Source organism: Podarcis vaucheri (genome assembly GCF_965113315.1).
Source record: "Podarcis vaucheri genome assembly, chromosome: 18".
Taxonomy (NCBI): Eukaryota; Metazoa; Chordata; class Lepidosauria; order Squamata; family Lacertidae; genus Podarcis; species Podarcis vaucheri.
In genome coordinates, this window is record NC_138756.1 from 11,895,652 (window position 1) to 11,920,791 (window position 25,140).

Genomic DNA, 25,140 nt, shown 5'->3' on the forward strand with positions numbered 1-25,140 from the left:
TGACAGTGGAATTTGCTGCCAAGGAGTGTGGTGGAGTCTCCTCCTTTGGAGGTCTTTAAGCAGAGGCTTGACAACCATATGTCAGGAGTGCTCTGATGGTGTTTCCTGCTTGGCAGGGGGTTGGACTCGATGGCCCTTGTGGTCTCTTCCAACTCTAGGATTCTATGAAAAGGTCCCGGGTCGCTATCTATAACGTGCATTATTTTCCTGTATTTTATTTTATTTTTGAATCCTTGTTTGGATTTCTGGTTTCCCCTTTGTCATTTTTTGCAACTCGGCGTTGCTTACAGTGGGACCTTGGTACCCGAATGGTTCGGCTCCCTCAACGCCGCAAACCCGGAAGTGAGTGCTCCGGTTTGAGAACGTTTTTCGGAAGCCGGACGTCTGGCGTGGCTTCTGATTGGCTGCAGGAAGCTCCTGTGGCCCAATCAGAAGCTGCACCTCGGTTTCTGAACGGTTCCAGGCAGGCATAGGCAAACTCAGCCCTCCAGATGTTTTGGCACTACAACTCCCATCATCCCTAGCTAACAGGACCAGTGGTCAGGGATGATGGGAGTTGTAGTCCCAAAAGATCTGGAGGACCGGAGTTGGCCTATGCCTGGTTCCCCGAGTCAAATGGACTCCCGGAACGGATTAAGTTCGAGAAGCAAGGCTCCACTGTACTAGCTATTCTGCGTCAATTGTTTTAATACTTTTGTCGGAAGCTGCCCAGAGTGGCCCGATGATGTTGTTGTTGTTGTTTTGTCATTTAGTGGTGTCCGCCTCTTCGTGACCCCCTGGACCAGAGCATGCCAGGCCCTCCTGTCTTCCGCTGCCTCCCACAGTTTGGTCAAACTCATGCTGGTCGCTTCGAGAACACTGTCCCACCATGTTGTCCTCCGTCGTCCCCTTCTCCTTGCGCCCTCCATCTTTCACAACATCAGGGTCTTTTCCAGGGAGTCTTCTCTTCTCATGAGGTGGCCAAAGTCTTGGAGCCTCAGCTTCACGATCTGTCCTTCCAGTGAGCACTCAGGGCTGATTTCCTTAAGAATGGAGAGGTTGGATCTTCTTGCAGTCCATGGGACTTTCAAGAGTCTCCTCCAGCACCAGAATTCAAAAGCATCCATTCTTCGGCGATCAGCCTTTGGCATATAAGTAATTACATCATCATCATCATCATCATCATTATTATTACTGCATCTCCACGTAGACCTGGGGAAAAAACCCTGCCTGAAACTCCTAAGGGATGCTGCCTGCCAGTGTTGACAACCAGGAGTGCCAACTTGGCCTTGAGATCGTGGCTGTATTGCCCTGGTGCCCAAATTTGCGGGTGCCCAGCCCCTCCGTGGGAATTTTTGTGGGTGCTTGGGTCATAGCTGTCAACGTTTCCCTTTCTTTTAAGGGAAATTCCCTTATTCTGAATAGGATTCCTCAGAAGAAAAGGGGAAAGTTGACAGCCATGGCTCTGGCACACCGGGCCCCAAGGAGTCGGCATCTACACAGACAACACCGGACCGAGTCTCAGTCCTGGTCTAGTCCTTTATTTTTCCGCCCTGGGATTATAAAGTGGGCTTCCAGGAATACGATGGAGACTGGTCTGGTCTGTTCCTCCTCTGGAAAAAGTGCCGGGTTTCTGTTTTTGCCCGCCGTCTCCGTTTTTGCGGTGCAGGAAAAAATTCCAGTCGGAAACCCAAACTTCTGGTGCAAACGTCTTTGCCGCCTCTCTCGCCCTGAACACCAGAAACCATCTGCTTCCGTTCCTTCCTTGCTTTTGCAAGGACCTGCGATTCTCTAAATCGACTTCGCTCGAGGCCTCGGTTCTCTGCAGAGGCAAGCGTGGCAGAAGTATTCTTATTAAGAGCTGCTCCAGTGACCTAGATCTGTCATTGCAGCGGGGCATGCGTGTTTACGCACGAGGGGTGGGTGTGTAGCGGCGAGGGGGGCAGAGGGGGAATCGGAAACCCGGAAAAAGAAAATCTGGAGAGCGCGAGAGTCAGGAAAGGCAGAGCTTGCAAGTCTCTTAAACAGCAGAGTTTTTCCAAAAAATAAAGTTTCCTCCCTGTGATATGCATCATCTCTCGTCGCCCCAAATCACTGCCAGATTTACATAGAAGCTAAACAAGCTATAGTTTAGGGCCCAGAAGGGGAAGAAATGGAGGAAGTGAGAGATTTTACCTCCTTGGGCTCCATGATCATGGCAGATGGTGACAGCAGTCACGAAATTAAAAGACGCCTGCTCCTTGGGAGAAAAGCAATAGACAAACCTAGACAGCGTCTTAAAAAGCAGAGACATCACCTTGCCAACAAAGGTCCGTATAGTTAAAGCTCTGGTTTTCCCAGTAGTGATGTATGGAAGTGAGAGCTGGACCATAAAGAAGGCCGATCGCCGAAGAATGGATGCTTTTGAATTCTGGTGCTGGAGGAGACTCTTGAGAGTCCCATGGACTGCAAGAAGATCCAACCATTCTGAAGGAAATCAGCCCTGAGTGCTCACTGGAAGGACAGATCCTGAAGCTGAGGCTCCAAGACTTTGGCCACCTCATGAGAAGAGAAGACTCCCTGGAAAAGACCCTGATGTTGGGAAAGATGGAGGGCACAAGGAGAAGGGGACGACGGAGGATGAGATGGTGGGACAGTGTTCTCGAAGCTACCAGCATGCGTGAGTCAGCGGAAGACAGGAGTGCCTGGCGTGCTCTGGTCCATGGGGTCACCAAGAGGCAGACACAACTAAACGACTAATCAACTACACAACAACAACAACAAACAAGCTAGGGCCCCACTCCCTAAAATATCCCTGGTTTGCTCCTTTCTCTATATAGGGTGCCTACATTCTGCTATTTATAATTATTAGTAGCTTCATATATATACACCTATTATTATTTCATGTTATAGCAAGTTTCTAGAGACTAGATTATGAGTCTTTGTAAACTGTGTTTCTAAAGGAACTTTTGTTATTGCCAAATGCCAAGGTGTTCGCATTATTAAGTTTGTCATGAGTGAAAAAATCATTTTAAGTTGGAGCTTAAGAATTATTTCACTGTGAATATACTTCTTCTTAATTGTATTTCACTGTTAATATACTTCTTCTTAATTGTATTTCACTTCAGCAATTACCTTGATAAAATACATGTTTTGAATATTGAACTGGATGGACAGCGGCCTTACTAAATACAGTGGTGCCTTGGTTCTCAAACTCAATCCGTTCCGGAAGTTCGTTCCAAAACCAAAGCGTTCCAAAACCAAGGCGCACTTTCCCATAGAAAGGCATGCAAAACGGATTTCTTTGTTCCAGGCTTTTAAAAACAACCCCTAAAACAGCAATTGAACATGGATTTTACTATCTAACGAAACCGTCGATCCATAAAACGAAACAATAAACAATGTACTGCAGTCACACAATCGATTCATCAGTAGCTGGACTGGGTTCCACGCAGTCACGAAAACAAAACGAAAAAAGACGGGCAAAAACGCAAAATAAATAGCAAAAACAGACAGACCTCAGTGTAACACTCAAAACGGAGCATGTTCCGCTTCCAAAAAAAGTTCGCAAACTGCAACGCTTACTTCCGGGTTTGCAGCGTTTGAGTACCGAGGCGTTTGAGAACCAAGATGCCGCTGTAACGTAATATTTCGCTCACGGTCATCAATAGCTGGTGGAGTTTTGGGTTTGGGGAGGGTTTTTCCCGAGGCAGCGTGGCGTAGTGGCTAGAGCGCTCGACGGCGCTTCTTTCTCTGGGCCCAGCCTATCGGATAAGGTTGTTGTGAAAACGACACAGAGCAGCTTAGGGAAGTGGGGCGCTCTGTGCCATCGCCCCCAGTTCCTTGGAGGAAGAAGAGCAAGAGAAACGATTTGCAAGGAAATCCGAACGGGCGAGGCTTTCTGCAGATCCTGCGCAGGAGCCGGGAATTCTGCAACTTGCACAAATCATGCAAATTCTTACGCAAGGGCAGCCGAAACAATCTCTTGGATGGGGCAACTGTGATACGAGGAAAGCTTGCACCATTGGGAAGTTTATTAAATGAGGCCTGGCAGGGAGGGAGAGAAAGGTTTTTCTCCTCGTCTCATAACCCCAAGAAATCTTGGATGTCCGTGCTGGAAAATTCCGGGCGGATAAAAGGAAGGACTCGTCCATCCTTGAGCTGTGGAACTCCCTGCTACTTGAGGCCACCAAACTAGGCGGCTTTCGCAGAGAACTGGGTGAAGGGAAGGGACCCAGGGGTGATCTAGCCCAACCCCACTGCAGTGCAGGGATCTTTTGCCCAACGAGGGGGTCAGACCCACGAACTTGATATGGAGAATCTCGTTTTTCTACTGACTGAGCTTCTCCGAGGTCTGCGGAGGAGAAGGCTGTTAACAGCCTCTGGGCTGATCCATGAGGCTCTTAACTTATTCCGCGATACGATGTCAATATGTTGGGGACACTCGATGCTTTGCCGCCCGACACATCGCGGCTTTGGGAATCTCCGCTTTCATCTTCAAAACCAAGTTTCTAGTCCCTATGGGGTTGCGCCGCATTGCATCCCAGAAGAGTAGGTAGGGAAGAGAAGGAGGCTCTTAGGCTGTCCGACTTTGCGGCCTTCACGTTTGGCAGAAACAGGACATTTGCGACGCTTGAGGTCTAGAAACAGGATTCAAAAGGAAAGTTAAATTTGTGTCATTCCCAGTCTGAACGAAGGCACACTTTTCAGGAAGAGAAAAGGGGCGAGAGAAGCAATGAGGCTTTCGGGATTTCTGTACGCGGGTGGGATTTCCTAGGTGCAGTAATTCGGTTTATTCCTGCAGCAGGCGCAGGTGTGATCCTGTGGGATTACGGCCCCCAACGTCCCTCCCATCTCTCAAAGCGGCCCTTCTCTGCCTCTACCCCCTTTCCCCCCGCTTCCTCCTCCTTATATAACAGATCTTAAGTCCACGCCTTTGTGCCCAGGTTCAGAGAGTTCTGTCTTCTCCCCCCTTCCATTTCCTCATCCCCATCCTCCTTCTGCCGAAACTCCTAACCCTGGTTCGTTTCTCCCAACGCCAGTTTGTCTCTCTCCTAACCCCAGTTTGTCTCTCCTCTAACCCCGGTTTGTCTCTCCTAACCCCGGTTCGTCTCTCTCTTAACTCCAGTTTGTCTCTCCCCTAACCCCAGTTCGTCTGTTTCTTAACCCCAGTTCGTCTCTCCCCTAACCCCAGTTCATCTCCCTCCTAACCCTGGTTTGTCTCTCCCCTAACCCCAGTTCGTCTCTCTCCTAACCCCAGTTCATCTCTCTCCTAACCCTGGTCCGTCTCTCCCCCAACCCTGGTTCATCTCTCTCCTAACCCCGGTTCATTTCTCTCCCAACCCCGGTTCATCTCTCTCCTAACCCCAGTTCATCTCTCCCCTAACCCCGGTTCGTCTCTCCCCTAACCCCAGTTCATCTCTCTCCTAACCCCGATTTGTCTCTCCTCTAACCCCAGTCCGTCTCTCTCTTAACCCCAGTTTGACTCTCTCTTAACCCCGGTTCATCTCTCCCCTAACCCTGGTTCGTCTCTCCCCTAACCCTGGTTCATCTCTCCCCTAACCCCGGTTCGTCTCGAACCTCAGCCTGTGCGTCTTGCTTCTCCGCCCCTAACCTCAGCCAACCCTAGCATTCTGTGATTCCTTTGGAGGAATCTGTTTTGCCTGATCTAGCTCACCTTGGGCCCACAAGCACCGCTTTGGTGGTACCCGCCGGAAGGGAGCGTGGCCCCTTGTGGGTGGGGCTTTGCTGTGGCGTGGGTGTGGCTACAGAGAAGCGCCGTCATCCTCAGGAACCAACAGGGCTCTGAGTCGTTCTTCCGCCCCGGCTGGGGCGCCGCTCCTCCTCCCTCCTCCTCGGCCCACCCCTTAACTCTCGCCTTCCCAGATCCCCGCCGGTTTCCCCCTTCGGGGGAGTAAGCAGGGGTCCGGATCCTAATTGGAGCTTCCTAGTGTTGCCCTCATTCCACGGCATCGACCGCATCCTCTGCAAAGCATCGTGGGCCGGCGACCTCCTTTGCCCCCGAAATTTCAGCCGGTTAATTAACCACGGCGCCCTGTGCGGAAACGGAAAGGACGTTGTGTCTCTTTCCTGGCTTCCCGGCGCTTCCCGATGTTTAATGAAGTCGAGAGGGGGGTAACTCCTGGGGGGCCGGTCATATGAGATCTTCCTGTCCTCATTCCCCTTCTGCTGTGTCTCTCTCCCCCCCCCCCGCGCCCCACATCTGGACCAATCAATGGGTCCCGTTGCGCCCGGCACCGAGATCTGCGCTGAAACCTCCAGAGGAGTTCCCCTGCTGTGTCTCTGCATGAGTTGCTGTTCTGCACATCTCTCTCTTTCTCTCTCTTCCTCTCCCACTTGCAATCAGCTTCCGGTTGTTTGGTTGCCTGGGCGGTGTGGCAAAAGCCAGCGTTATCTTTATCTTATTTATTATTATTACTTTGTCAAAATAAAAAACAAAGTAGCAACAACAACGGATTATGTTGCATGCTATTTATACAACTGAAATACAGATAATGTTGGGGGACGTGTTTTACTTAGCTAAGCTAACTTTTTCCCTTTCGAAACCTTCCTTGTGTATTCCGCTAAATATCATTTATTTTATGCAAAAGGGGGAGGGGGGAAGTCAGTGTTCCATGTAACCTCGCTTCTCGCAGGGAGGGAACCGCCAGAAGGGCCTAGGGAGATGGACCTCAGTGTCCAGACTGAACGATGGAGGTGGAGACGCTCCTTCAGATATACTGGGCCATTTAGGGCTTTCAAGGTCAGCACCAACACTTCGAATTGTGCTCGGAAACGTACTGGGAGCCAATGTAGGTCTTTCAAGACCGGTGTTATGTGGTCTCGGCGGCCGCTCCCAGTCACCAGTCTAGCTGCCGCATTCTGGATGAGTTGTAGTTTCCGGGTCACCTTCAAAGGCAGCCCCATGTAGAGCACATTGCAGTAGTCCAAGCGGGAGATAACCAGAGCATGCACCCCTCTGGCCAGACAGTCTGCGGGCAGGGAGGGTCTCATCCTGCATCCCAGATGGAGCTGCCCTGGACACAGAACTGACCTGCGCCTCCATGGACAGCTGTGAGTCCAAAATGACTCCCAGGCTGTCTACCTGGTCCTTCAGGGGCACAGTTACCCCATTCAGGACCAGGGAGTCCCCCACACCTGCTCGCCTCCTGTCCCCCCAAAACAGTACTTCTGTCTTGTCAGGATTCAACCTCAATCTGTTAGCCACCATCCATCCTCCAACCGCCTCCAGACACTCACACAGGACCTTCACCGCCTTCACTGGTTCTGATTTAAAAGAGAGGTAGAGCTGGGTATCATCTGCATATTGATGAATGCCCAGCCCAAACCTTCCTGAAGGAAGTCAACGGGAAGGAAAGAAGAACTGAAATATTGCATTGTTCATTATAGGTGGGTTGCGATTCGGCGCTTCTGCGCATGCGAGACTGCCAAAACCCGGAAGTAACCCGTTCCAGTACTTCCGGGTTTCGGCGCATCCGTAACCTGAAAAAAACGCAACCTGAAGCGTCTGTAACCCGAGGTGTGACTGGATGTATTTTATCAAAGCAAAGGTTGAACTGAAATACAATTAAGAAGTATATTAATAGGGAGTGGGTGGCACTCTGGGTTAAACCACAGAGACTAGGACTTGCCGATCAGAAGGTCAGTGGTTCGAATCCCCACAACAGCGTGAGCTCCCGTTGCTCGGTCCCAGCTCCTGCCAACCTAGCAGTTCGAAAGCACCTCAAAGTGCAAGTAGATAAATAGGTACCGCTCTGGCGGGAAGGCAAACGGCGTTTCCGTGCACTGCTCTGGTTCGCCAGAAGCGGCTTAGTCCTGCTGGCCACATGACCCAGAAGCTCCCTCGGCCAGTAAAGCGAGAGGAGCGCCGCAGCCCAAGAGTCGGCCACGACTGGACCTAATGGTCAGGGGTCCCTTTACCTATATTAATAGTGAATTGGGGGGCGGCAAGAGAGTGAGGAGCTAAGCTATGGCTTGTTTAGCTTATACGTAAATCCGGCACGCCCAAAAAGGTTTGTTGGCAGCAGGCAGTGCCCTCAGCCGGCTGCGGCGGACGAACCGCATTCCTCCGGAGTTGGCACACGCAGTCAAGGGCGTGCCAGGCAACTCGCCCGCCAACTCATCCACCCTGCTCTCACTTTGCCTCATCCTCCTCTCTCCTCCCCACCCGCCAGCAGAAAACTAAATCTGCCCCGATCCTTAGCCATGGCTGTAAACAAAAGAGGGTGGAGATATTACGAGACGCCAGCCTCTTAGGCCATGAGTAGGCATAATTCGAACACAGGACTTGGCTTATAACATGGGTAGGGAAACTAAGGCCCGGGGGGCCAGATTTGGCCCGGTCTCAATCCGGCCGGCGGACGGTCAGGGAATCAGCGTGTTTTTACGTGAATGTGTCCTTCAAGGGATGAACTGCAGCTCAGCAGGGTTGATGGAGTGGGTGCTTTAGTTGAGTTCCCTGCGTTGCAGAGGGTTGGACTAGATGACCGCCAGGGTCCCTTCCGACTATCCCATTTTATGATTCCACCTCCACCTCCACCACAATTCAAGAAGGACACTGACAAACTGGAACGTGTCCAGAGGAGGGCAACCAAAATGGTCCAAGGCCTGGAAACGATGCCTTATGAGGAACGGCTAAGGGAGCTGGGCATGTTTAGCCTGGAGAAGAGGAGGTTAAGGGGTGATAGGATAGCCATGTTCAAATATATAAAAGGATGTCACATAGAGGAGGGAGAAATGTTGTTTTCTGCTGCTCCAGAGAAGCGGACATGGAGCAATGGATCCAAACTACAAGGAAGAAGATTCCACCTAAACATTAGGAAGAACGTCCTGACAGTAAGAGCTGTTTGACAGTGGAATTTGCTGCCAAGGAGTGTGGTGGAGTCTCCTACTTTGGAGGTCTTTAAGCAGAGGCTTGACAACCATATGTCAGGAGTGCTCTGATGGTGTTTCCTGCTTGGCAGGGGGTTGGACTCGATGGCCCTTGGGGTCTCTTCCAACTCTGTGATTCTAGGATTCTTGGAAATTTAAACTTCTGGATAGTGGGGGTACCAGGTATCTCTGTGTGAATGCTCATGAATGGGCGCCGATGGAAGCAGAATACTGCATCACTTCTCATTATTATTATTATTATTATTATTATTATTATTATTATTATCCCACGAATCTCCAAGATCCACTGCTTTTTTACGGTCACTGTTGCCCCCGGACAGGCATAGGCAAACTCAGCCCTGACCGCTGGTCCTGTTAGCTAGCGATGATGGGAGTTGTAGTCCCAAAACATCTGGAGGGCCAAGTTTGCCTATGCCTGACCTAGGAAGAGAATCACTTCCGAATTCTCCTTGGCACCCCACTATTTAGCCGCTCTTGGTGGGGTAGACTGTTCCTGGATGTGGACGCTCTGGGCAGAAATTGCAATGAATGGACACGGCTAAATCAGGCCTACTCCCGAGTAATAGGACCCAGTTAGGTGCCACCCCCAACAGCGTCTGTGCGTCTTGGCAAGAATCCGACCCTGCTTTGTGCTGCCCTTTTTGTTCCTTCTACCCCGAGGTAGACTGCGGCTTGAGAAGGAGGCTCCGTTTTACCTTTCCTTAACCCTCCTCGTTTCCCGTGCATCTTTTTAAGAATAATAATCTTAATTTCTCTGAAGCTTGGAGCAGCCTTTTGACCTCTCTGGGATGCTTTTCCGCACGCTGAAATGTTAAGATTTGCAAGATGATGTACAGATGGTACATTGGTGCAGTTAGGGGAAATGTACAAAACTAGCTCAAATATATGTTGGAAGTGTAAGGAAAAGGAGGGGACATTTTATTATATGTGGTGGGATTGTACATATGTGTGGGGTTGTTGTTGTTTAGTCGTTTAGTCGTGTCCGTCTCTTTGTGACCCCCTGGACCAGAGCACGCCAGGCCCTCCTGTCTTCCACTGCCTCCCGCAGTTTGGTCAAACTCATGCTGGCAGCTTCGAGAACACTGTCCCACCATCTCGTCCTCTGTCGTCCCCTTCTCCTTGCGCCCTCCATCTTTCCCAACATCAGGGTCTTTTCCAGGGAGTCTTCTCTTCTCCTGAGGGGGCCAAAGTCTTGGAGCCTCAGCTTCAGGATCTGTCCTTCCAGTGAGCACTCAGGGCTGATTTCCTTCCGAATGGAGAGGTTGGATCTTCTTGCAGTCCATGGGACTCTCCAGAGTCTCCTCCAGCACCAGAATTCAAAAGCATCCATTCTTCGGCCATCAGCCTTCTTGATGGTCCAGCTCTCACTTCCATACATCACTGCTGGGCGGGGAGGGAGGAAAAATGGGGGGGGGGGAATAAGGATGATATGTTTCTGGCTAATACGTTTTGATTTAATTTTGAATTAAAAAAAGAAGATTTGCAAGCCGCTCCTCCTCTCCCCACTGTTTTGGGAGGAGTCATAAAGACAGCTGACTGATGCATGCCTGTTACACAACTGCTTTCTTCAATTTTATTTTTTTTTTGCAGAGGAAAGTATGTCAGTAGGACAGGGTGACTTGGTGCGTGCTTTGGCGCGGGCCTGACGGATGGGTTCGGCGGCCAATGGCCACGGGCCGTGAGTCAACGATCCGGAGGCCAGCAGCCAATGGTTGAGCCTGGTTTGGGCAGCCCCGCCTTCCCTCCTCGGATCCTGGCCACATGTCTGGGATATGTTTAGCAGATGGCGGTTATATAACCCCCGGGAAGTTTCAGGCCTTTGGTAACAACAAAAACAGCAGAGGCTTTGGGGAAATGTTGGGAAACCAAGTGGTTGTGTGTGTGCTTCTTTCCTTTCCTTAAATTTTTATTTTATTTTGTAGCACATCAGTGCAACGGAACATAAAAACAGCAAAGAACAGAGGGAAAAAGAAATAAAATGAAAAACAGCAAAACAAGCAATACCAGTACCAAAACTTATACAGAACAATGTACATACAATACAACGGGCTTTCAGTCCCTGCCTCAGTTTTGCCGCCTGTGAAATGGGCGCACGCGTTTTGCAGAACGACGTCCCCGGTGGCCGAGGCAACAGCAGGGCCGGCTTGGAAGGATCTCGTAATAGGAAGCTTTCTTTGCAGAGAAGGAAGAGACAGTGATTTAAATATATTTATATATATATATTTCACCACTTCCTTCTCGGAGTGATTCACTCTCGCGCTCAACAACAAGCTACGCCCGAGTGGAAAGTATTTCTCCTGCGTCGAGGCTGGAAGAATTTCCTCTGCGGTTTTCAGAAGGGCTTTTGTGTGATGTGCAGTTTCTTGTGGGGTGGGAAAGGCACTCTGCACGCGCTCAGAAGAGCCTAGCTCCACAGCAAAAGCTCTGGACTCCCCCCATCCTAAAATAATAATAATAATAATAATAATAATAATAATAATAATAATAATAATAAGATTTTATTTATACCCTGCCCTCCCCAGCCAAGACTGGGCTCAGGGCACTTGACACCAGGTATAAAAACAACAGATTGAAATACAACTTAAAAACAAGATTAAAATACGACGTTAAAACATTAAAAGGCAGCCTCATTTCAGTAGGAACTCAAATCAAAATAAAAAATAAGAAATTCTCGGGCGACAACATCCCGCTTCTACTTCTTTTCTCCCATCTGCAATTTACATCACCCTAACCAGTCGCTCCGGGTGCAAATCCTGGTCCTTTGAAACATGAAAGAGGAGACTCCAACGCCCAGCAGCCATTATGGGATGGCGGGAGTGGATGTAAGAGAGGCTTGACAGACCAGGCAAGAGGGCAGCCCAGATAGTCTAGGGTTGCCATATTTCAAAAAAGGAAAATCCGGAAACACAAAAGTTTTGGCTGTTTTTGCGAAATCTCGACAAAGGAGAAAGAGGTTGTGTGTGTTTTTGAGCCTGTTTTTAATGAAAGTTGCCCAAATCTGACCTGGGCAGCCATACGTTTGCCCGGATATTTTAGCGATTCCCGCCCGGACGCTGCTTACGGGTGATGTCTGGGAAATTCTGGATGTATGGGAGGGAAGGCTGAGCCGGATGAGGAATGGTTGAAGGAGCTGGGGATATTCATCCTGGGAAAAGAGGAGACTGAGAGGAGACCCATTGTTTTCTCCTGCTCCGTAGGGCAGGACTCGAACCCGCCTCTTCGAGTGACAAGGGAGAAGATTCCGACCAAATATCAGGTGGCCGATCCTTGGAGGTTTTCAAGCACAGCGGTTCTCCACCTGTGGGTCCCCAGATGTTGTCAGACTACAACTCCCATCATCCCTGACCTCTGGCCTTGCTGGCTAGGAGTGATGGGAGTTGTAGTCCGACAACATCTGGGGACCCACAGGTGGAGAAATGCTGCCTTAAGCTCACCTTACACCAGGCTTCCTCAGCCATATGTTTTTTGGCCTACAACTCCCATGATCCCTTGCTAGCAGGACCAGTGGTCAGGGATGATGGGAATCGTAGTCTCGAAACATCTGGAGGGCTTAATGCAGACTCTATGGAAGAGCTTCCCCTCTATCCTCTTAGCTCAGCCGTTCTCCACCTGCGGGTCCCCCAGATGTTGCAGGACTACAACTCCCATCATCCCTGAGCGCTGGCCTTGCTAGCTAGGGGTGATGGGAGTTGTAGTCCGACAACATCTGGGGACCCACAGGTGGAGAAAGGCTGAATGGTTCTCTGTCAAAGATGCTTTAGATGAGATTGTCTTTCTGTAAAAAAAGAATGATTTGAATCAAGTCTTCCTGACTAGCGATTTGAATCGATTTGATTTGAATCACATCCGCCCAGCCAACGCGGCCAGCGCAATTATGGGATGGTTTACTCGTTGGCAGATGGAAGTCTGTGTAATCTGTTTAAAGTCCCTGACTGCCCTCTTCTGGGAAGGAAGTGGCATGGCAGCGTTCTCCGTTGAATTATTGCATTGCATAATATTTGATCAATTACTGTATTTTAATATTTTGTTGGCAGCCGCCCAGAGCAGCTGGGGAAAGCCAGCCAGATGGACGGGGTTATAAATAAATTATTATTATTATTATTATTATTATTATTATTATTATTATTAAATTCTTCTTCTTCTTGCTGTCTGATCTGAATATTCGTGGCGATTCTCCCTCTTGCTTTCCAAAATCCTAGGCGATCAGTGCTTTTTATTTATTTTTTCCGAGGTAGGGAAATAGGTGGGAAACTGTTCTAGGGCCCTGTCCTAGCGTCACCCTGAGCCGTAGCTAAATGTAAGATGCGATTAATAAAATCAAGGAGATTTGGTTAGAAATGGCCACAGGTTTTTGGGTGGCAGATATAGGTGGGTTTGGGGCTCAAGTATTATGTGTATTACAGCCAGGAAAAGTAATAATTTGGTTTTTTAAAAGTTAGGGAACTCAAGTTTCCCCGAGTTCCTGCTAAAAAAAACTCACCCGAAAACCGCTGCATGTAATGTCCAGCTCCCCCCTCCCACACACACACACAAAGCAGGCCATTGTATTTGTGCCGTTTAATTATTATTATCAGTGTTTTTTCCCTTTAAGAATGTTTAGGGCTGCTCTCGTTTTGACTCAAGAAAACCACCAGCTTATGGTTCAAATCAGGAAAAATAAATAGAGTAAATGGACAAAAGTACAAAGATTCACAAAATGTTTAGGGGTATGCGTACCCCTGCGTCCCTCCCAGGAAAAAAGTGCTGATTCTATCTATCTATCTATCTATCTATCTATCTATCTATCTATCTATCATCTATCTATCATCTATCTATCATCTATCTTAGCTATCCATCCATCCATCCTTCTATCTATCATCTCTCTATCATCTATCTCTATCCATCTATCTATCTATCTATCTATCTATCTATCTATCTATCTATCTATCTATCTATCCATCTATCTATCTGTCTATCACCTATCTATCTTAGCTATCCATCCATCCATCCTTCTATCTATCATCTCTCTATCATCTATCTATATCATCTATCTATCTATCTATCTATCTATCTATCTATCATCTATTATTTATCCATCTATCTATCTATCTATCTATCTATGTATCTATCTATTCATCTATCTATCTATCTATCTATCTATCTATCTATCTATCTATCTATCATCTATCTATCTTAGCTATCATAGCTTAAAAACTTTTTTGGGTTTTTAAAATCTCAACAACTTTTGTGACTGGGTTTTCACTTTTTGAAATGCCTTCAGGGCCTTTTCCAAACCGACAACTTTATGGTTTTGTGAAACGGCGTAACTCAAAATACGAGACTGCTCCCTGGTGATTCCCGTCGAAACATGCGAATGCAAGCAGGTCGGAGCAGAGACCTCTCCTTTGCAAAGGGCCTTTTCTAAATAAAAGTTGCGCTCACCTGCACTGCACCTTTTCAAAAATGCATTTGTTGTCATTGTTGTTGTTGCCAAGGTGGAAAATTAACGTGGTTTTTCTCTGTCTCTTTCTTCTTTCCCCAGCGCAAATCGAGGTCATTCCTTGTAAAATATGCGGCGACAAGTCGTCGGGAATCCACTATGGTGTGATCACCTGCGAAGGGTGCAAAGTGAGTTTTGCTTGCGAGAGAGAGAGAGAGAGAGAGAGAGAGAGAGAGAGAGAGAGAGAGAGAAAGAGGGATTTCGAGGAGGAAGATGGCAGCTGCCAAATCAGGCCCGTCCCCTGCACGAAATTTGCACCCCTCAAAGTGTTTGCTTACTTATAGCAACATTTTTCTCTCTGTTCTTAACAACAACAAAATCAGCAACAGCCCAGAGCAGGCTTTCACGATATTTAAATTAAATTTGCGATGCAAAAGGCACGGCACAAAAGGAAAAAGCTGGGAGGAGGGAAGAGGAAAAGAAGCGTGCAATAATTTTTTTAAAAGTCCTTGCAGATGTTTGCCATCGCCTGAATACATGTTGCTCCCGAATTACACATGCAGTCGCCGTTGAAATTATTCAGCGCCCATTGCAAATCAAGTCGACTTTCCAAATGTACAGACTTTTCAGCTGGTTGCAAGGAGCAAATTTAACAAAAGCCGCGGAAATTGCTTGACGCAACAGAAACTTTGAGCAATTCTCCCAAATCCGGCTGAAAACGCAGCTTGGGTTGTCTCCTCGCAAACAGGCTGTAAATTTGGATAATCACCCTGATTTGCAATGGGGAGTCGAATAATTTCGACTGCAGCTGTACATAATAATAATAATAATAATAATAATAATAATAATAATAATAATAATAATTTATTATTTATACCTCGCCCATCTCGCTGAGTTTCCCCAGCCACTCTGGGCGGCTCCCAATCAGTGTTAAAAACAGTACAGCGTTAAATATTAAAAACTTCCCTAAACAGGGCTGCCTTAAGATGTCTTCTGAATGTCAGGTAATTATTTATCTCTTTGACATCTGAAGGGAGGGTGTTCCACAGGGCGGGCGCCACCACCGAGAAGGCCCTCTGCCTGGTTCCCTGTACCCTCACTTCTCGCAATGAGGGAACCGCCAGAAGGCCCTCGGCGCTGGACCTCAGTGTCCGGGCAGAACGATGGGGGTGGAGACGCTCCTTCAGGTTGTTTGTTTCATGCAAGTTGTTTCCCCCGAGACGTCGTGGATTCTGTTATTTTCAATCTATGCATGCTTTTTACTAATACAGCAGTGCCTTGGTTCTCAAACTTAATCCGTTCTGGAAATTCCGTTCCAAAACCAAAGCGTTCCGAAACCGAGGCGCGCTTTCCCATAGAAAGCAATGCAAAACGGATTAATCCGTTCCAGACGTTTAAAAACCCGGAGAGGTGCAGATTTCAAAGGCTAGTTTGGTGTGGTTTTTTTTTTGAGTTTTGGACGGTGGAAGTCCTCCTCTAAATGCACAGAGAATTTGGATGTTCTGCTCCTCGCCTCCCCTAATCCCTGCAGCTTCCTCCGTATCGGCCGGTTTTCCTGATGCCCACCCTCGTTTTCTCTCCCAAAGGGGTTTTTCCGCAGGAGCCAACAGAATAATGCCACTTATTCCTGCTCGCGGCAGAGGAACTGCCTCATCGACCGGACGAACCGGAACCGGTGCCAACATTGCCGGCTGCAGAAATGTTTGGCCCTGGGCATGTCTCGCGATGGTGAGTCGCCAACCCAAGAAACGGGGGGGGGGAGGGAAAGAAAAGGAAAAGAAAGGGGGGAAATAAAGAAAAATCGAAAATGTCAAAGGACGTAGAGAGCTCTCTGACCTCTCCTTCTTCTTCTCCTTCTCCTCCTCCTTCTTCTGACCTCTCCTCCTTCTCCTTCTTCTCCTTCACCTTCTTCTCTTTCTTCTCCTTCTCCTTCTCCTCCTCCTCCTCCTTCTTCTTCTTCTGACCTGTCCTCCTTCTTCTTCTGACCTCTACTTCTTCTTCTCACCTCTACTTCTTCTTCTTCTTCTCCTTCACCTTCTTCTCTTTCTTCTCCTTCTCCTCCTCCTCCTCCTCCTTCTTCTGACCTCTACTTCTTCTTCTCACCTCTACTTCTCCTTCTCCTTCACCGTCTTCTCTTTCTCCTCCTCCTCCTCCTCCTCCTCCTCCTCCTTCTGACCTGTCCTCCTTCTTCTTCTGACCTCTACTTCTTCTTCTCACCTCTACTTCTCCTTCTCCTTCACCGTCTTCTCTTTCTCCTCCTCCTCCTCCTCCTCCTCCTTCTGACCTGTCCTCCTTCTTCTTCTGACCTCTACTTCTTCTTCTCACCTCTACTTCTTCTTCTCCTTCACCTTCTTCTCTTTCTTCTCCTCCTCCTCCTCCTTCTTCTTCTGACCTGTCCTCCTTCTTCTTCTCACCTCTACTTCTTCTTCTCCTTCACCTTCTTCTCTTTCTCCTCCTCCTCCTCCTCCTCTTTCTTCTTCTGACCTGTCCTCCTTCTTCTTCTCACCTCTACTTCTTCTTCTCACCTCTACTTCTTCTTCTCCTTCACCTTCTTCTCTTTCTTCATCTCCTTCTCCTCCACCTTCTCTCTCTCTTCCCCCCACCCATTGGTCTCGCAGCGGTCAAGTTTGGCCGCATGTCGAAGAAGCAGCGGGACTCCCTCTACGCTGAGGTCCAGAAACACCAGCAGAACCAAGAGCAGGGCGGCGGATCCAAGGACGAGACGGAGACGATGTCCAGGGTTTACACCACGAGCGTCAGCAGCGGGCTGTCTGACCTGGACGACATCTCCATGCTTTCGGACGGCTTCCTCTTCGACTTCCCGCTGACCCCGGAGGGCAGCGGTGGCTACTACAACCTTGACCTGTTGACCTCCGCCCAGCCGTCTCCGGACCAGTCCAGCATCGACGTTAGCGAGGCCAAGCTCATCAAGCAAGAGTCCATCTACGAGCTGATGTTGGAGCCCGGACTTTTCCCGCACGGCTCAATCGAGGGCGGACATTTGACCTCAGACGTCTCCAGGATAGAGATCGGTTAGTACGCAGGATGGACTTTTAAGCAGATTCGCCCCATTCCCAACACTCAGGTTACCTTTGCGCTCCGAGCTTTGCTTTGACCATTTGACATGCTTCTTCTTATATATGGCTTAGCGGTAAAGGTAAAGGGACCCCTGACCATTAGGTCCAGTTGTGGTGGACTCTGGGGTTGTGGCGCTCATCTCGCTTTACTGGCCAAGGGAGCCGGCGTACAGCTTCTGGGTCACGTGGCCAGCAGGACTAAGCCGCTTCTGGCGAACCAGAGCAGCGGACGTTTACCTTCCCGCCAGAGCGGTATTTATCTACTTGCACTTTGACGTGCTTTCGAACTGCTAGGTTGGCAGGAGCAGGGACCGAGCAATGGGAGCTCACCCCGTCGTGGGGATTTGAACCGCCGGCCTTCTGATCGGCAAGCCCTAGGCTCTGTGGTTTAACCCACAGTGCCACTTAGCGGTGTTGTTTAGTTGTTTAGTCGTTTAGTCATGTCCGACTCTTTGTGACCCCCTGGACCAGAGCACGCCAGGCCCTCCTGTCTTCCACTGCCTCCCGCAGTTTGGTCAAACTCACGTTGGCCACTTCAAGAACACTGTCCCACCATCTTGTCCTCCGTCATCCCCTTCTCCATCTTTCCCAGCATCAGGGTCTTTTCCAGGGAGTCTTCTCTTCTCATGAGGTGGCCAAAGTCTTGGAGCCTCAGCTTCAGGATCTGTCCTTCCAGTGAGCACTCAGGGCTGATTTCCTTCCGAATGGAGAGGTTGGATCTTCTTGCAGTCCATGGGACTCTCAAGAGTCTCCTCCAGCACCAGAATTCAAAAGCATCCATTCATCAGCCTTCTTGGCTTAGCGGTATATATAGCCAAACCACCGACTCTGCAGCCGCCAGGTTTGAAAGAGAAAATGACCTTGCTTCGTGGAAAGTTGTGATGTTTTGCACGTGACTCGGAAGGTTGGTCCGGCAGAGTCGTAGGGGGAGAAATCTTGACGGCTGTTGTGTATGCATTTCCTCTGCAGAACGGCTAGCTCAGAACGTGGTCAAATCCCACCTGGAAACTTCTCAGTACAACAGCGAGGAGCTGAAAAGATTGGCCTGGATGCTTTACTCTCAAGAAGAGATCCGGAACATGCACAACAAGGTACGGACCGGCCGCTCGCCTCTGGTGAAGTTGAGGGTGCTCAGGGGCAAGTAAGCGCCGCAAACATGCCCTCCCTCCGTCGCCAGAAGTTCCTTTCAGCATTAGACCACAAACCGTGTTATTTTTTATGATAATAAACTTTCAGTTGCCATCCAGTAATAGCCCAGAGAAAGCGTAACTAAATTAGAAATCTTGATCTGCATCCGTTTGGCGTATTTTGGTCAATTTGGAGCGGCAATGCCTTTTTCCAAATCCTTTTGGGGCGGAGAGGGCAGAAAACTTATTTCGCTATATTAGTTCATAAAACATATACACTGCTCGGTTGCAAGAGAGAGAGAGAGAGGAAGAACCTTCAAAGCGGTTTACAAATGGCAAAATCAATTTAAAAAGAACAAGACGCAGCCACCCTTTGAAAAAGACAAAAGTTAAAGAACTAAAACAGATTGAAATCATCTGGAGAGATGAATCTCTTTTCACGTTTAGAGGCTCCTTGCTATCGTACGCCCTAAAATAAATAGTAATAATAATACTTCTGTAAATCAAGAAAGTCTTTAATAAAAATAAAAGTTGTTGTTTTTATTGTTATTATTATTATTAATTATTATTATTATTATATGTGTATCTGAAGTGTGCATGCACACGAAAGCTCATACCAAGAACTAACTTAGTTGGTCTTTAAGGTGCTACTGGAAGGAATTTTTTTATTTTGACTATGGCAGACCAACACGGCTACCTATCTGTAACTATTATTATTATTATTATTATTATTATTATTATTATTATTTATACCCCGCCCATCTGGCTGGGTTTCCCCAGACACTCTGGGCAGCTTCGAAGAAAAGATTAAAAATACATGAAAACATCAGTCAATAAAAACTTCTCTAAACAGGCCTGCCTTCTAAACATCAGATAGTTGAATAATAATAATAATTAGTGTAATAAAGCGTAGCTTTTGTGTCGATTTGGCACGACCAACGCACCCAGGAGGCAGGAGAAGGTGGAGAAAGCCACCCTCTCCATCGTTTGTCCCCAGCAGAGGTAGACTGCTCTTGCACACGGAGGCTCCATTGTAAATCTTATGCGTTGGAGGCGCCGAAGAGACTTCTTGGGGCCTCAGGAAGCAACGTTTGACCCTCTTCTCCCCCTTCGCTTCCCTTCCATGTCCCGTCCAGAGCTGCGAAGCCATGTGGCACGAGTGCACGGTACAGATCTCCAACGCCATCCAATACGTCGTGGAATTCGCCAAACGCCTCGACGGCTTCATGGATCTTTGTCAAAACGACCAGATCATCCTCCTCAAAGCAGGTGAGGGGTGGCAGCCGGACTGGCGAGTCCCCACAACGCGCCCGCTTATTGCAAAACATAGATAGCTTTGAGAAACATTGGAGGGGATGAAATGGGACGTCCCTATTTTCAGGGGAGAAACGTTGGAGGGGATGGAATAGGACGTCCCTCTTTTCAGGGGAGAAACGTTGGAAGGGATGGAATAGGACGTCCCTATTTTCACGGGAGAAACGTTGGAGGGGATGGAATAGGACGTCCCTATTTTCACGGGAAAAAGAGGGCATGTGTACATAAGTAACTATTTACCTTGATGAATTCCTGGGAGGATAGTTGGGTTATAAACAAAGACAAAATGAATCAGCAGGAATTAATTTTTTTAACGATTTGATCTTTAGAGTTTTAATGTGGACCGCTTGGGGAGTTCTTTTTTGTAGCCTGTAAATCAATTAGATAAATGAACATTCTTAGAGTCTAAACTTCTTTTTATTCCTTCCTTCCTTCTTTCCTTCCACCCATTTCTTTCTTCCCAAACAAAATCTGCCTCATTTTGATTTCTTCCTCCTCTTCCTTCCCATGGGGGTTCAATTCCCGTGATTCATGGTCTGGATTCCTTTCCGCCCGCCAACCTTTCCTCCTCCCTCCTTCTCGCCTCTTCCTCCGCTGCTGTTTCCTCTTTGCGTCAGGCTGCCTTGAGGTCCTCCTCATCCGAATGATACGGGCCTTCAACCCGCTGAACAACACGGTGCTGTTTGCGGGGAAATACGCCGGGGTGCAAATGTTCAAATCTCTAGGTAAGAAATGGGGAAGAAATCTGCCTCCGTTTATTACACACACACACACACACACACACACACACTTTTATTGGTTTTTTAACATATCAGTTCCAACAGTTGTACAGCATACCCTCTCGTCTTATACAATATTTTTGACTTCCGTCAACACCTCTGGTGATTTTCCCTTCTTTATTCTGCATTTTTTAATTTCTATGTTGCATTTAACTGCCCTTCACTAATCATTCTTTTCATAGTCTTTCTTGTAATATTTCAGATAATTCACCTTACAAAACTTCTTGCAATCCTACTAGCGCCATCTGCCCATCACAATTACTTTCCAAATAGTTCATATATTTACTTTGGTCCTCTAAAAATCTCTGATCCCACAGGTTTCAAATCCTTCCTGTTAATTTATCCAATTTTGCATAGTCCATAAATCTGCCTCCGTTTAGACAAGCCCATTGAGACATGTAGACGGCGACTCCTGATTTTCCCGGTGACCAAACCCCTCTGCTTTTTCTCTCGCCGCAGGTTGCGACGACCTCGTCAACGCCATCTTTGAGCTGGGGAGAAATCTTTGCCGGCTCCAACTCTCCGACGAGGAGATAGCGCTCTTCACGGCCGCCGTCCTTCTCTCTCCAGGTGAGCAACTCGCCCGCGGCGAACAGAGGGCGAGAAGGGGCCGATTTGAGCCATTTGGACCGATAGCTTTGACCCAGCAGAGTTAGCCCTTGGCTATCGGCCGGCAGACGGCCACCTAATATTATTGCAGTCGTGCCTCGGAATCCGTTCTGGAAGTCCGCCCGACTTCCAAAAAAGTTCAGAAACCAAGGCGCGGCTTCCAATTGGCCGCAGGAAGCTCCAATCGGAAGCCACGTTGGACGTCGGGCTCCAAAGGACGTCCGCAAACCGGAAGACTCGCTTCCGGGTTTGCGGCGTCTGGGAGCTAAAATGTTTCGACTCGCAAGGCGTTCGGCTTCCAAGGTACGGCCGTATTACTATTATTATTATTATTATTATTATTATTATTATTATTATTATTATGTCAATGCCTGCAGAAAACTTGTCTATTGAGAGTTCATCACAAGGGTGTGGGTGCTTGTGGTTACCCTTTTGGAAACGCTTCCGTTGCATAGTTTCTACCTACTGAACGTTGCAGATTTTAGGATTATGGGGATGCAGATGTTTTTAAGGTTTGGCGCGTAAGGTGGCCCTTTTGCCTGATCTTGCAGAGTGCATGCTCTGGTTATCTCCTGCTTGGACTACTGCCATGCGCTCTATGTGGGGCTCCCTTTGAAGGTGACCCGGAAACTGCAACTAATCCAGAATGTGGCAGCTGGACTGGGGACTGGGAGTAGAGACCGTATAACACCGGTCCTGAAAGACCTCCATTGGCTCCCAGGACGTTTCCGAGCACAATTCAAAGGGTTGGTGATGACCTGTAAAGCCCTAAACAGCCCAGTAGACCTGAAGGAGCGTCTCCACCCCCATCGTCCAGCCCGGACACCGGGGTCCGTCTCCCAGGGGCCTTCTGGCAGTTCCCTCCCTGAAAGAACTGAGGTTACAGGGAACCAGGCAGAGGGCCTTCTCGGTGGTGGCGCCCTCCCGCCAGATGTCAAGGAAATGGACAACTTTCTGACTTTCAGAAGACATCTGAAGGCAGCCCTGTTTAGGGATGCTTTTAATGTTTGACGTTTTATCGTGTTTTTAATATTCTGTTGGGAGCCGCCCAGAGTGGCTGGGGAAACCCAGCCAGATGGGGGGGGGTATAAATAATAAATTATTATTATTATTATTATTATTATTATTATTATTATTATTATTATATATATTATATATTATATATTATTATATTATATTATTATTATTACTGGCCGAGGGAGCTTCTGGGTCATGTGGCCAGCAGGACGAAGCTGCTTCTGGCGAACCAGAGCAGCGCACGGAAACGCCGTTTACCTTCCCGCCGGAGTGGTACCTCTTTATCTACTTGCACTTGGACGTGCTTTTGAACTGCTAGGTTGGCAGGAGCAGGGACCGAGCAACGGGAGCTCACCCCGTCATTGCGGGGATTCGATCGGCAAGTCCTAGGCTCTGTGGTTTAACCCACAGCGCCACCCGCGTCCCTTCGGAATAAGGGAATTTCCCTTAAAAAGGGGGGGGGGGTATTGACACCTATAATGTTCCTCCAGCCTCTGCTTAAAAACCTCCATCCCACGGGCGAACGGCTCTTAGAAGTTTTTCCTTTCAAGCCCAGTTTTCTTGGCCAAGTTTTGCGGCGACCCAAGCAATCTGACGTTTTGTTCCCCAGACCGCCCCTGGCTTTCAGAGTCCAAGAAGGTACAGAAGCTGCAGGATAAAATCTACTTGGCTTTGCAGCACGAAATCCAGAAGAAGAGTGGCAACGAAGACAGACTCTCCAAGGTAAATTTGGGGAGGGGAGAAAGCGAAAAACTGCCCCAATATTCCAACAGAGACAAGGCAAACTAGATTCGTTAGCAAAAGTTATTTTCCCATTTTTTTTATTAAGTTTCACAAAATTATGCACAAACAAAACACACATACAAACAAACAAAAATCATAACCTTATTAAAATTACACTTATTAACATTGTTAAGTGACTTCCTCGCTTCCCCTTGGTAGAATTTCCATGCATATCCTTATAGCGGCTTTCTAAATCTTAATTCTTATAAACTTAACTTAGTCCATTAACATCCTTATATTTTTTCAATTTGAATTCATCAACAAAAGTTAAGGCTTTATCTTGCAAGCCACCTTGAAATCTTTTGATGAAGGGCAGTATATTATTATTATTATTATTATTATTATTATTATTATTAGGGTTGCCATGTTCTGAAAAGCAAAAAATCCGATTCTTATATTCATGTATTCATAAATATGGTTCCGGAACTGGAATATTAATAGATAACGTGTAAAACGTTCATGGGTAAGCAAGGAAATAATAAAAGAATCAGCTGAACAATGGTTAAATTATAACAACACAACAAGACGGAAGAAGTAAAAATAGAATAAAATGGGGAGTATTGCGGAATTTGAAATATTCTTTATAATATAAAAACTTTAATATAAATTTTTCTAACTGTGTTGTGTTTGTATACAGCAAAGAGAAGTTTAGAGTAACTAGGTGAATTTCAATTTAGTTCATTATGTAACAGGTTTAAGTTAGAAAATGAATATGGATGTTGAATTTGACGTTTGTAGTTTTTCTTTTTTCGGTTTTGGAAATAAAAAATTGATTCTCTGATCCCTTCCTCCCCCCCCCCCCCCAAATCACAGATTATCTCCAAACTCCCGTTGATGAAGACCATTTGCAACTTGCACTTAGACAAGCTGGAGTTTTTCCGCCTCGTCCACCCAGAGATCGCCACGAACTTTCCTCCCCTCTACAAAGAAGTCTTCAACTCTGAGCTGCACTACAGCGACGGCCGAGACAGCTAAGACGCCCAAAATCCGCAGGGAGAAAACTTTAAAAACTTTGGAGGACGGCGGAGCCGAGAGACGGGGAGGTGGGGCGTTACGGATCGAAACATCTCCTTTTTTAATTTCTAAAAAAGGACGCACGCTCACTCCTCGCCCGGAAAATGTGTTTTTAAAACCCAGCGGCCGGCCACAAGACCTTTCCGGAACCGCGTTTCCCTTTTACGCCCGCGGTCGCTCTTGAATGTAATCGCACCTTGACGGATGCTCGGAAAAGGAAGCAGCCCTTTTTCTCGTTATTTTTGCGAAATGAATGTGAACCTAGAAGCTGCGTCGTGCGTCAACCTCTCCCGCTTTGATTTGCAACGTCCCCGCGGAAGCACGCCTTCGCACGTGCCGCAAAACCGTTTGTGTAGTACCGATATTATTATTGTTGTTGTTATTATTAGGTCCCCGTTCTCCCCACGTTTCAACGGCACGGCACGGGTGGAAAAGGGGATTGATACGGAATTCTTTGAGTTGAGGGGGAAATCTGTTAGGCGACACCGCGGCGTATTGTGGGTAGCTTTTCGTTTCGCTCTGGGGGTTCCCCCCCCCTTCTACGAGCGCCGTGGGGCAGCTAGACACGCAAACCGGGAGGGCTGGACCCTCCGGCGGAAACGAGGGGGCGAAGAACAGGGACCGGCCGATCTCTCTCTTATTCCGGTCGACAGCCAGTAGACGGAAAAGGAATCTCCGACGCTTTGCTTTCGGAGACTTAGTGCTGCTAAGAGTATCAAGATGGGTGGGTTATTATTATTATTATTATTATTATTATTATTATTGAGAAAGGAGCCTCTCAGGGGCGCTTGGCGGGAGGGTCTCGCCGCTGCCAGCTGCAAAGATGATCTCTGGGTTGTGGATTCGAGACACGAGATTCCCGCATCGTGGGGGGTTTCGATTCGGTAACCCTCGTGGTCCTTTTCGAACTCTGCCCCAATCCCACGGTTCTGTTCTCGGGTGCAGGGGGAAAATCTGGAAAATAAGATTATGCAGTGGGTTGCGTTCTGTGTTTTCCCTGCTCCCAATAGGCCCATTGCCGTGGAAGCGCAGGGCAGAATCGGGACCGCGGCTCTGCTCTTGAGTAGAAGGCAGCGGGACACAGCCAGATTTCGCCCCCCTGCCTTCTCCCTAAGCGCGTTTCGGAAAGT

The 25,140-nt window shown here is 48.0% G+C and overlaps 2 protein-coding genes across 3 annotated transcripts in view; one reads left to right on the forward strand and one right to left on the reverse strand.

The window, feature by feature from the left end:
* Positions 1-24,733, forward strand: part of LOC309522858 (nuclear receptor ROR-beta-like) — a 31,607-nt gene extending 6,874 nt beyond the window's left edge. Inside the window, exons 2-10 of one of the 2 annotated variants that reach the window (XM_082206505.1) lie at positions 14,393-14,478; positions 15,877-16,018; positions 16,909-17,322; positions 18,337-18,458; positions 19,631-19,763; positions 20,426-20,533; positions 21,047-21,157; positions 22,824-22,936; positions 23,810-24,733. In XM_082206505.1, coding sequence (XP_082062631.1) covers positions 14,393-14,478; positions 15,877-16,018; positions 16,909-17,322; positions 18,337-18,458; positions 19,631-19,763; positions 20,426-20,533; positions 21,047-21,157; positions 22,824-22,936; positions 23,810-23,971 — 1,391 coding nt within the window. In that variant the 3' untranslated portion in view covers positions 23,972-24,733. The remainder of the gene's footprint in view (positions 1-14,392; positions 14,479-15,876; positions 16,019-16,908; positions 17,323-18,336; positions 18,459-19,630; positions 19,764-20,425; positions 20,534-21,046; positions 21,158-22,823; positions 22,937-23,809) is intronic. The other variant, XM_082206506.1, reaches the window with a different exon arrangement.
* The window catches only part of KISS1R (KISS1 receptor), a 285,361-nt gene that overhangs the window by 236,269 nt on the left and 23,952 nt on the right, over positions 1-25,140 (reverse strand). The window lies entirely within an intron of this gene.